The sequence below is a fragment of the Anomaloglossus baeobatrachus genome, chromosome 11 (assembly GCF_048569485.1).
Source record: "Anomaloglossus baeobatrachus isolate aAnoBae1 chromosome 11, aAnoBae1.hap1, whole genome shotgun sequence".
NCBI classification, from domain to species: domain Eukaryota; kingdom Metazoa; phylum Chordata; class Amphibia; order Anura; family Aromobatidae; genus Anomaloglossus; species Anomaloglossus baeobatrachus.
In genome coordinates, this window is record NC_134363.1 from 66,747,240 (window position 1) to 66,760,369 (window position 13,130).

General features: G+C 40.9%; 1 protein-coding gene across 4 annotated transcripts in view; it reads right to left on the bottom strand.

The window, feature by feature from the left end:
- The window catches only part of GRIN2D (glutamate ionotropic receptor NMDA type subunit 2D), a 1,213,579-nt gene that overhangs the window by 261,735 nt on the left and 938,714 nt on the right, over nt 1–13,130 (bottom strand). For all 4 annotated transcript variants that reach the window (XM_075328780.1, XM_075328779.1, XM_075328778.1 and 1 more), the window contains one exon: nt 8,862–8,987. In XM_075328780.1, the coding sequence (XP_075184895.1) occupies nt 8,862–8,987 (126 nt within the window). The remainder of the gene's footprint in view (nt 1–8,861; nt 8,988–13,130) is intronic.

The following is a 13,130-nucleotide window of genomic DNA, read 5'->3' on the forward strand; positions in this document are numbered from 1 at the left end:
TTGGATACCCGATGTTTATCTTGGTTACCAGCTTCTGGCAGGCTGCCAGCGATGGCTCCTGCACACTGTAGCTGTAAAAAGCCCTGCTTTTTGCTGGTAGAACCGTTCTCGAACGTATGTAGAACTATCGAGCTTTTGCAAAAAGCTCGAGTTCTAGTTTGATCTAGAGCAGCCCCCAAAATCACTCGAGCCTCGAACTGGAGAACCTCGAACCGCGAACCGCGCTCAACTCTACTGATAAACTTAATCCTTCTGACATCAAAATGAAAAAAAACCTACAGAATAGCAGAAAAGTTAATACACCCATCAAATTTTTGTAAATATTTTATTATAACTTTTCATGGGAGAACAATGAATATATAACATTGTGATACAATGTACAGTAGTCAGTGTCCAGCTTGTAGAACAGTGTAAATTTGGTGCCCTCTAAATAACTTAACACAGCTATTAATGTCTAAACCACTGGCAACAAAAGTGAGTACACCTGTAAGTGAAAATGGCCAAATTGTGCCCAATATGTCAATATTTTGTGTGCCTACCAAAATTTTCAAGCACTGTCTTTACTCTCTTGGGGATGAAGTTCACTAGAGCTTTAAAGGAGCCACTGAAATCCTCTTCCACTGCTCCATAATGACATCATGGAACTGGCGAATGTTGGAAATCTTACGCTCCTCGACCTTCCATTTGAGGAGGCCCCACAGATCCTCATTAGGGTTTATGTCTGGAGACATGTTTGGCCAGTCCAACACATTTACCCTCAGTTTCTTTAGCAAAGCAGTGGTCATCTTGGAGTTGTGCTTGGTGTCGTTATCATGTTGCCCTGTTTCTGAAGGGAGTGGATTCTTCCCTGCTTCAGAATGTCACAGTTCATGTTAGCATTTATGGTTCCCTCAATGAACTGTAGTTCCCCACAGCCGACAGCACTCATGCAGCCCTAAAGCATGACACTCACACCACCATGCTTAACTATAGGCAGGACACACTTTTCTTTCTACTAACCACCTGGTTGCCGCTACACACACTTAACACCATCTAAACCAAATAAGTTTATCTTGTACTTGGTTCCAGTTATCCATGTCCTTAATCTGCTTGTAATCAGCAAACTGCGAACTTCCTTGTGCTTAATCTTTAGAAGAGTTTTCCTTCTGGGATCACAGCCATGCAGACCAATTTGATGCTGTGTGTGAGGCGCTATAAGGCATATGGAAAGTTTTAGTCCATATAAGAAAGAATTAATAAATTTGAAGTTTTTTTAAAGACATGGTGCTGGATATGTTTCCCTCCCCTCCTCCCTTTCAATGGTCGTGACAGCTGTGGACGCCAACCACGGATACCGTGCACCAACCCAGGTGGAACCTAGACACAGACTGGGGAGCTGGATATATTGTATTTTTGTTAAATTTACCCTTTAACCTCTGCAGCAATATTGTCAATACTTATATGTCTATTTTGAAAAGACAACCTCTGGATATGAGCATGTGACTCAATTTCTTTGGTCGACCATGGCAAGACGTGTTCTGAAAGGAACCTGTCTTGTTAAACTGCTGTATGGTCTTGGCCAACTAGCTGCAGTTCAGTTTCACTGTGTTGGCAACTTTCTTAAAGCCTAGGCCATCATTATGTAGAGCAACAATACATTTTCACATCCTCAGAGAGTTCTTTGCCATGAGGAACCATATTGACTTTCCATCATAGGAAGAGGAAGAAGTAGGCATAGAGCACTCAACTCACCAGGTAGTATAGAAATACGCAAAATATTTATTATAGAAATATCAGTGCAAGAAAACACCATTAAAAACAATTAAAAACACCAGGACACCTGTCCCATGAACCAAGCAGTAAAGTGCAGATGCAAGGCACACAAATACATGTAATGGCAGTATAATAGTAGTATATAATTGGCAAATACAAAGTAGCAAGACCTGTAAAAAACACAAGGGATTTCCTGGGGCAGGTAAATCCCCTAACATACAGGTCAGACAACAGAAATAATTTATCAAAGGAGGTCCATGAGCCAATAACCACCTAAGTAGGGTCAAAAAATTAAGTCATGGGGTGTCAAGAGAAATGCCCAAACCCTACGCGTGTCGCTCTCATCACAAGAGCTTCATCAGGGGAAGGTCATTTTTTGACCCTACGTAGGTGGCTATTGGCTCATGGACCTCCTTTGGTAAATTATTTCTGTTGTCTGACCTGTATGTTAGGGGCTTTTACCTGCCTCAGGAAATCCCTTGTGTTTTTTACAGGTCTTGCTACTTTGTATTTGCCAATTATATACTACTATTATACTGCCATTACATGTATTTGTGTGCCTTGCATCTGCACTTTACTGCTTGGTTCATGGGACAGGTGTCCTGGTGTTTTTAATTGTTTTTAATGGTGTTTTTTTGCACTGATATTTCTATAATAAATATTTTGCATATTTCTATACTACCTGGTGAGTTGAGTGCTCTATGCCTACTTCTTCCTCTTCCTATGACAGTTTGCTAGTAGGTGTGCACCCTCACCTCTCTTTAACATTTTATTACTGATTCAGCTGTGCAGCCCTGTCCCCCCTTGTTCATATTGACTTTCCAGTGACTGGTATGAGAGAGTATGTGAGTGATAATGCCAAATTTAATACACATGTTCCCCATTCACACCTGAGACCTTGTAACACTAAGGCTGCTTTCACACATCCGGCTTTTGCAATGCGGCACAATCCGGCACTTTGCAGGAAAACCGCAACTGTTTTTTTTTGCTGCCGGTTGCGTTTTTCCTGCATAGACTTTAATTAGTGCCGCATTGTGCCGCATGGGCTTGCGTTCGGTCCGGTTTTTGCCGCATGCGGCAGATTTAGCCGATGCGGCGGCCGGATGGAACGTTCCCTGGCACGTTTTTTGCTCCGGCAAAAGAAACCACATCGCGACGCATCCGGCCGATGCGGCGCTTTTCCCAATGCATCCCTATGGATGCCGGATGCGGCGCGATGCGGCAAAAAACGCATCCGGCCGCCGCATGCGGTTTTTGCCACTGCGCATGCTCAGTAGCATGCCGCAAGCGGCAAAAACCGGACAGGCCGCATGTAAAAAACTTATGCAAAGGATGCAGTGTTTTCACCGCATCCGTTGCATAGGCTTCACAGCCGGATTGAGCCGCACTGCTCAAACCGGATGTGTGAAAGCAGCCTAACAAGTTACATGACACCGGGGAGGGAAAATGCCCACTTTCACATAGGAATGTACTCACTTTTATTGCCAGAAGTTTAGACAATATTGTCTGTGTGCTGAGTTTTTTAGAAGTTTTTTATGGAAGCTGTACACTGACTACTTTGCATTGTAATAAAATCTTATATCTTTGGTTTTGTCCCAAAAAAAGATATAATCAAATATTTGCAAAAGTGTGAGGGGTGTACTCAGTTTTGTGATATACTATATTTTTCAAAAATGGTGCTGATGTAAAGTAGACATGTGGCAAATATACAGTAACTATCTGGTTTAATGGCATTGAAATACAAAATTTAAAAATCGTAAAATTGTCAATTTTTTTGTAAAATGTTCAATATTTTAAAAATAAACGTTAATTATATTGACCAAAATGTATCACTAACATGAAGTACAACACGTTAGACTTAAACAATCTCAGAGTTAGAGATGAGAGGTGTTCGAATCGAACTGTTCGCCAATCTCAAATTCAACCTGTTTTAGTCGATGTTCGAGTCGTTCGACGAACACGAACAATTAGCTTCAAGTTCAACAGTTCGAGGTTATGTTCGATAACGGTTCGATCACCAAAAGCGTAACTGGCTTTTCACAGTAATACTTTCATTCAATGTTAATACAGTGGAACCTTGGTTAACGAGAACAATCCGTTCTGGTACTGTGCTTGTTAACCAAGTTACTCGTTCAGCAAAGCAAGATTTCCCATAGGAAATTATTGCAATGCTGATGATCCGTTCCACAACTTGTTAAATGTCCCATCCTGGTCCCATATTGTGCTATTCCACACATGCACAAAAACACATAAACATACACAAACAAAAATGCACAAACACACACAAACACACATGCACACACACATAGACACACATATGCTCGCCATACCTTCCATTCCATCGCCGGCCTTCTGGGACTTGCAGTTCACCGGTACAGGATGTGTATCGGGTAACCATGCGACCGATACTCCGGAGCTTCCGCTGCCAGCACGCTGACGTCAAAGGCAGGAGCCACTTGCCTCTGATTGGCCAGCGCACTGCCTTAGAGTAGCGTCTGACAGAGGAAGTTCCTCCCTCATCGCGATGGTTACCCGATACACGTAGTTTGCCGCTACAGGATGTGTATTGGAAAACCATGGCAACGAGGGAGGAACTTCCTCTGTCAGACGCTACTCAAAGGCAGCGCGCTGGCTAATCAGTAGCAAGTGGCTCCTGCCTTTGACGTCAGCGCACTGGCAGCGGAAGATCCAGGGCATCGGTCCCATGGTTACCCGATACACATCCTGTACTGGCGAACTGCAAGTCCCAGGAGGCCGGCGATGGAATGGAAGGTAAGGTGAGCATAATATGTGTGTGTGCGTTCGTGTTTGTGCATGTTTGTATGTGTTTGTGTTTGCCTGCCATTGTTTTCAATGGTGTTCAAAGGTGTTTAAAAGTGTTCGACGAACGTTGAATGAACACACCCGCCGTTCGACGAACCGAACTCGAACACTAAGGTGGTGGCTCATCTCTACTCAGAGTCACTGGGATCCGTTGAAGCATTTGTTATTATCGCATAAAGTGACACTGGTCAGAATTGAAAGAATTGGCATGGTCAAGAAAGTGAAAACAGGCTGGGGGGAAGGGGTTAATCTCTGTATATTTAAAACTCTAACTTTTTTTTATTACTTTTAGTAAGAGTTATTTTTTGTTTACATGGCAGTATGAAACTAATTTTATTATCTTTCCCAGTTGTAGGACACCATAAATGTCAAGCTTCCACTTGGGGGCCGGGGGCTTAGAGACGATCAAACTTCTACGTGCAGTAAGACCAAAAGAACACAAGAGGTCGCTAGCACAAGAGTCAGAATAGTCAAAGAAGCTAAAGTCAAAACTGGGATGTCACGTCTAACCAAGGTTGTGAGCAAGCTGTAGGTAAATGGAAACAAGGGGTTGGAAGCCAGAGAGTCATGTCAGGAGCCAAAGAGGAGCAGAACCGTAGTCAGGGAACGTAACCGAGGTCAGAGGCTGGGAGATCAGGAAAGTACAGAGGAGGGGTTGGAGGTTGAGACACAGAACGGGACTGAGGTCAGGTATACTGGATGGGAGTACAGAACTAGGGGAACATAGGTCAGGGAGATGTAGGCTGGGTAATTGGACAGATCAGAAACACTCAGGAACCAGAATGCATGGAACTATTACTGGCAGCGTTCCGGAGGTATCCACACCATGATAAAGCAGTGTGAGCCCCGGAACAAGGCAAGATCGAACAGACCCCTCCCACCTAACTTAACCCTATCAGAGCCAATCTATAGTCATGACAATAAGATGTTTAATTACTGGACATTCAAAGATAACATTTTGGTGTAAATGATTATACGTATGATACAATCACACAATTTTTTTGTGGGGGGTGTTTTCATCAAAAAGTACAGCAGATCCATCAATCTCTCTTTCTTTTTCATTTTGGATTCATTTAATACTTAGTAAGTAAACAGAAAAGTAAACAGAAATAAACAGAAATTACTATTCTTTTTTTGAGCAATTAAATGGTTTTAGCAAGGAACATCTTTCTTGTCTCTCTTCATTCAATGGCTCATAACATTTATTTTTTTTCCATTGATGTAGCTGGGAAGAAATAGTTTTTCCTAGTACAAATTTATAATTCTTGAAGAGGCAGAATTATGAAAAAAACAACAAGTCTGGCATTGTTTTTTTTTAAGATGCAAATATACGGTATATATGTATATATATATATATATATATATATATATATATATATATATACAGTATATGTCCACCCTGTTGCACGAATTGTCGTGGATGTGGGGATATATATACCCATATATGTATCTATCTATATATATATATATATATATATATATATACAGTATATCACAGAGGCTAATGAAAGCCTGCTCAGCTTGTCCGTCACCTGGGTCCACAACTAACCTGATCACTTCAGTCCTGCACTGATCAGGATTGGGAGACCATCCTTCTCTGAATGAAAAAATGGTGCATTGATCCAGCAATGACAAGGCAGAAGCAGATTGCTAATTAACGTAATCCAAATCATTATTACCAAATTCCGTTGAAAACAGAAAGATCCAGTAGGAACAGGAAAAATTGGTATCAGCAGACAATAACGAAGATGGAGCTTCATGTTTCGGCGGTGACACCCTCCTTCTTCACAGTCCAAATCTCACAGGTTATCAGCAACCTGCTTCTGCCTTGCCCTTGCTGGATCAATGCACCATTTTTTCATATATATATATATATATATATATATATATATATATATATATATATATATATATATATATATATATAGTATATATATATATATATATATATATATATAAAAATGTTTGTACAAACAGCTTTTTGATGTCGATGGAAACTGTATAATGCATACCATTTTATTTGGTGGTGTTGCATCTGAGCTTAAACATAAGTTACAGATAACTACTGGTGCTAGCATAGAAGTACAGCTACCGTTAAATAAAACTTTTATTGAAAAATACATTCTAATAGTTTAATGGAAAATGAAACATGATGTGCCTTAAGATGAGCAGATCTGATGTGTTTTTTTCAAGAAATTCAATTAACAGTCATGTTTTCTGCACAAACTAAATCTTCCTTCTCATACACTAGGGTCTATCTAGACCTCAGAGCATAATAAATGTACAATTTTAAAAAAAAAAGTTCTCCCCACACCGCTCACCTCTCCGGCTGCCCCTTCTCTTCCCATCTGGTCATGAGGTCAGCAGTGAAGTAAGTATTCGATTATTATTATTTATTTTTTTACCATTTCCAAGCTCAGTATGGTTCAGCAAAAAGGTGTCCCCAACTTTTTAAAGTTCATGGTGAAATCTTAGGAGTTTAGAGATTTGGCAAATATGGCCGCTTTTCTGGTGGCAAATAGTGAACAAAAACCTTTTAACGTAATATAAAAATACTTATGGACTGCCTTCCATGAGTATTCTTTACTTTTAATTCCCCATTGTAGAAGTCAAGGAGCAGGTCAATCCCAAAATATAGTCACTCACCCATGTATTCCACTTACTAGTGTCACGGGAGAAGTAAACAGACAACTGGGAAACTTTCACACCGTACAATAAGCACACCATGGACTGCTGCAGTCAGCACCAATGCTGCAGCCAACACAGCAAGTAGCAAAGAGGGCTACTCCAGGTGCTTTCACCTCCAGGCCAAGCTTCCAATTGAATAAGAAAAAACGGTGCCCTCTGCAGGGAGAAGAGGGTATATATAGGGACTGGGAGTGGTTCCAAACCAGAAACACCTGAGGAGGTGATGACATGCACATTAACCTCTTTTAGCCAGAGGAAAAGGAATATATTTAATGTGCAGGGTCTCAAAGCAAAAAGATTCTGGCCCAACATCTGTCACTAGTCTCTACCACAGAGAGACAACCGTGAAACTAGTTAAAAATAGTTTAGAAAATAAAGATTTTTTCTAGTTCTAGTTTTAATTAGTAACAAATAATTTACCCTTAAAAGGGTTTCCTGTTAATAAAGTATATTTTAAAATTTATTTTAATCAATAGATCTTAGAATGATAATAATTTGTAAAACTGGATGTGTTATAGAAAAATGTTCCTGTGCTGAGATAATCTTATATATGTGCCGCTGCTATGTACTGTGTAATGGCTGTGTCGACTGTACAGGGACATGGTCTGATCAAACCACATCTCCTGGGTTGGGAAGGAAGTAATAAAGTATATAAATATTATAGCACAGGATCATAGAGGATTCTTTTTGTGAGGTAAAACATTTACCTGTCTGTTTTGAAAAAAAAGTTTTACCTCATAGAAAGAATTATTTTTAGTACCACAAATGTTTGCATAATTTTTTACTTCCTCCCCAGAAAAACTCACCAAAAGGAGCCAAGACAGGTGATGTACTGTATGCACACACAGAATGTGGTGAGCCTTCCTCATAAAGATGGCTGCAGCCCACAATCTGGAAGGCTCACCACATTCTGTGTGTGCATACATCATCTGTCTTGGCTCCTTTTGGTGAGTTTTTTTATATTGTTGTATGTGGTTTTCCTACTTCCTCCCCAGCCCAGGAGCTGTAGTATGATCAGACCATGTCTTTGTGCGGTCAGACACGGCCATTACACAGTACACAACAGGGGCACATATATAAGATTATCTCAATACAGAGACTTTTTTAAACACATTCAATTGCAGAAATTATTATTATTCCAAGATCTATGGATTAAAATCAACCTTGTGGGAAAAATCCTTTAAGTAATAGAAGATGACTAAAAAGCCACTATAGCATGTCACATTTCTACAACAGTTCAGAAGTCAAAGACACTTTAATTCTATAAAACCAGGCTGTGATACAGAACACTGTGCACTAAAAAATGGCAGGATCACAAAATATTTCAGTTTCACATCTTCAACGGTACAAGCCTGTAGCAAAATAGCGATGAACATGGAATGCTAAAAATAAAACGATGACATCCTCAACTATCAATCGTTAGAAAGTTATCATAAAAGAGAGAAAGGATAACTCTGGGAGAAATAAAAAAGAAAAAGGCAAGAACCAGACAAGTCAAAATTCTGAACTACAACGATGGCAATTAAGAAGAACTAAACAGCAAAGTGCAAGACGATTTATAGAATCGAAAGGGGAAGCATTGTAGTTTAGGTACTTACGCTTTCCTGTGGAGAGACTTCGGTTATATCCAACAGGGCTGAAATACTCGAAGATGAAAACTGTGACAGCGACCACAGTAAGACACATGACAAACATCATGACCCAAACAGCGGGGCTGTACGGCTCTGGAAAAAGAGGATGAGACTGTTGAGTACAGAAACAATAAAATACTGTATAATTATGGAAGATACAACACTACCTTAAGAACTATTCTTGACCTTCTTCACAATTGAAGCGCAATGAAAAAATAGTGGTATTGATCCAATTTATTAAAAAAGTTTTTTTGTTTTATCCATATCAATTTAAAACACGATTAAAAAACAAGCAGTGCACAGTATGGGCGAGATCACAATCAAAGCAGATTCAAAACAAGATGATTATACAGGCAGTTATACAACCTCAATAAAAGTGATGAAATATAGGAAAAGATCCTTAACTATAATGTGTCCAGTAATCAATTAGTTAAACTTCCAGTAAGTTGTTTTGCACTTTGTCGCTAATAGGTTACGTCCAATATCTCACCCTTAGTAATGTTAAAATAGTCTAAACAACATCAATTCAATAATTATCATTAAGGTTGCATTAATTACTAACCAATTTACTACTTGGTTTGTGTTACACCCGAACGTCCCGATGCGCGTTTCACCACTTCATCAGGGAACGTCACAATTGTAGTGTTACCCTTCTAATTAAACAAACCACTTTTAAAATCACTCTATGGTCGGCTGACATTAAAGGAGCACTCCCAAAAATGTTTGTTTGACAAATCTGTCTAAACATGTGTTATGTAATGTAAGTACAATAAAATAATCACCGATCGCCTTCTTCAATTGTTTCCATCGCCATTCCGGTACGCTTCTCATTCATAAGACTGAAATTCCGACTCGCCAGATCAGATTGGAGTTTATGGCTAGGTTCACACAAATATATTTTCATTTAGAGTGCAACAGTGCTGTCCGTGAAAACTGAACAGTAAACGGACCAGTGTTATCCATTGGGACAGTGCAGATGAGCGATTTTTTTCACTAACCAAATCGGAGTGTAAAAAAAATAGCAGCATGCACTAGTTTCTTTCATGTGTCCAATGAGACTTGTTTATAGAAAGTAGACCTCAGCACCAATACAAAGAATGAAAATTAATTGCCAGGGGACCACCGCATGTGTGGGAGAGTGAGGTGTCATTGAGTCTTGCTCATTTTAGTCTATGGGTGCACAAAAAAATCGGATACTATACAGAGCCATGGTATAGATGTTAGTTTTTTACCTCTATATTGCAATTCCTTGACAAAGGAACCTGTGACTGTTCTTCTAAGTTATCAATATCTGCTGCTATAAAAAAAGCAAATTGTACACGGATAACATGTGAAACAAAAAATTGTCATGTGTCCAATGAGACTTGTTTATAGAAAGTAGACCTCAGCACCAATAATACAAAGAGTGAAAATTGAGCTGCTGCAATGTGAAGATTTTATTATAGACCAGCACTCCAAAAAATCCAACAATCCAACCTTTCGACCTCAGTGAGGTCTTTTTCAAGGATAACTGTATAGTTGGTGCCATAGGTATGGTAATGTAGCTGGAGGCACCAGGTGGGCTGCGACAGCTTAACTGCCAGGGGACCACCACATGTGTGGGAGCGCGAGGTGAGTCTTGCTCATTCTAGTCTATGGGTGCACAAAAAAATCGGACACTATACAGAGCCATGGTATAGATGTTAGTTTTTTACCTCTATATTGCAATTCCTTGACAAAGGAACCTGTGAATGGTCTTCTAACTTATCAATATCTGATGCTGTAAAAAAGGCAAATTGTACACGGATGACATGTGAAAAAAAATTGTCTGAATTTTTTTGATGAGACACTGACTATGTTTTATACAGTAGTGTGAACTTAATAATGCTTTACATGCTGCGACATCGCTAACGATATATCGTCTGGGTCACGTCGTTAGTGACGCACATCCGGGGGCCGTTAGCGACATCGCAGCATGGGACACCAAAGAGCGACGATCAACGATAGCAAAAATGTCAAAAATCAATGATCGTTGGCACGTCGCTCCTTTTCATAATATTGCTGATGGTGCATGCCGCTGGTTGTGAGAAATTTTGTGCTAAAGGAACATATTAGTGAAAAAAATGAAAATTTTCAATATAGCAACCTAAAGGCCTCGTTACACACAACGACATCGCTAACAAGATACCGTTGGGGTCACGGAATTCGTGACACGCATCCGGCCTCGTTAGCGACGTTGTTGTGTGTGACACCTACAAGCGACCGCTAATGATAAAAAATACTCACCTAATCGTTGATCGTTGACATGTCGTTCATTTCCCAAATATCGTTGCTGTTGCTGGACGCAGATTGTTCTTCGTTCCCGAGGCAGCACACATCTCTACGTGTGACACCCTGGGAACGATGAACAACAACGTACCTGCATTCTGCCAGCAACGAGGTAGGTGTGTCGTTAATGCGGCTGGTATCCGCACCTCCGCTTCTATTGGTGGGCCACTGTGTGACATCGCTGTGACGGCGCACAAACCTCCCCCTTAAAAAAGAGGTTGTTTGCCACCCACAGTGACGTTGCTAGGAAGGTAAGTATGTGTGACACGTCCTAGCGATATTGTGTGCCACGGGCAGCGATTTGCCCGTGATGCACAAACAACAGGGACGGGTGCTTTCACAAGCGACATCACTAGAAATGTCGCTGTGTGTAAAGCAGCATTAAGCTTATCAAATTCTGTGAAGTACTCGTGGATTCAAAATGGTCACTATACCACTGAATGAAAACCTTGAGGTGTCTTGTTTCCAGAATGGTGTCACTCCCAAGCTCCCGTTCGAGTTCGGTTCGTCGAACGTTCGACCAACCGAACTCAAACTGCATAGGAAACAATGGCAAGCAATCACAAACACATAAAAACACCTAGAAAACACCCTCAAAGGTGTCCAAAAGGTGACAAACAACTCACAACACAACACAAACACATGGGAAAGTGACAAGGACATATACTCATGCGAAAACAAAAGAGCGTAACGAGGAAAAAGAGGACGAGACACAGATATAGGCATGGCATGCCCTTCTAAAATCATGTAAAACACCGCAAGGTGACTGCAAGCGGAGTCTCCCTTTTTTCCAAAAATTGGGCCACACAGACACCCCTTCAGTGGCAGCACTTGTGCCCCAGTTGTACACTTCACAGCTAGATTTGCATCAAGCACATTCAAAAATACGCCATACTTAACCGTCCCCAGGAGGACACCGGGGTAGGTAGCTAAGTCTTTCCTGATCCCAGCTCTGTTCATCTTGGATCATTTTTAAAAACACAGCAAGCAAGGGTTATTCCAAGCGGAGTCTCCCTTTTTTTCCAAAAATTGTGCCCCACACACACCCACCCCTTCAGTGGCAGCACTTGTGCCCTAGTTGTACACTTCACAGCTAGATTTGCATCAAGCACATTCAAAAATACGCCATACTTAACCGTCCCCAGGATGACACCGAGGTAGGTAGCAAAGTCTTTCCTGATCCCAGCTCTGTTCATCTTGGATCATTTTTAAAAACACAGCAAGCAAGGGTTACTCCAAGCGGAGTCTCCCTTTTTTTCCAAAAATTGTGCCCCACACACACCCACCCATTCAGTGGCAGCACTTGTGCCCTAGTTGTACACTTCACAGCTAGATTTGCATCAAGCACATTCAAAAATACGCCATACTTAACCGTCCCCAGGATGACACCGGGGTAGGTAGCAAAGTCTTTCCTGATCCCAGCTCTGTTCATCTTGGATCATTTTTAAAAACACAGCAAGCAAGGGTTACTCCAAGCGGAGTCTCCCTTTGTTTCCAAAAATTGTGCCCCACACACACCCACCCATTCAGTGGCAGCAGTTGTGCCCTAGTTGTACACTTCACAGCTAGATTTGCATCAAGCACATTAAAAAATATGCCATACTTAACCATCCCCAGGATGACACAGGGGTAGGTAGCAAAGTCTTTCCTGATCCCAGCTCTGTTCATCTTGGATCATTTTTAAAAAACACAGCAAGCAAGGGTTACTCCAAGCGGAGTCTCCCTTTTTTTCCAAAAATTGTGCCCCACACACACCCACCCATTCAGTGGCAGCACTTGTGCCCTAGTTGTACACTTCACAGCTAGATTTGCATCAAGCACATTCAAAAATACGCCATACTTAACCGTCCCCAGGATGACACCGGGGTAGGTAGCAAAGTCTTTCCTGATCCCAGCTGTATGCATCTTGGATCATTTTTTAAAACTATG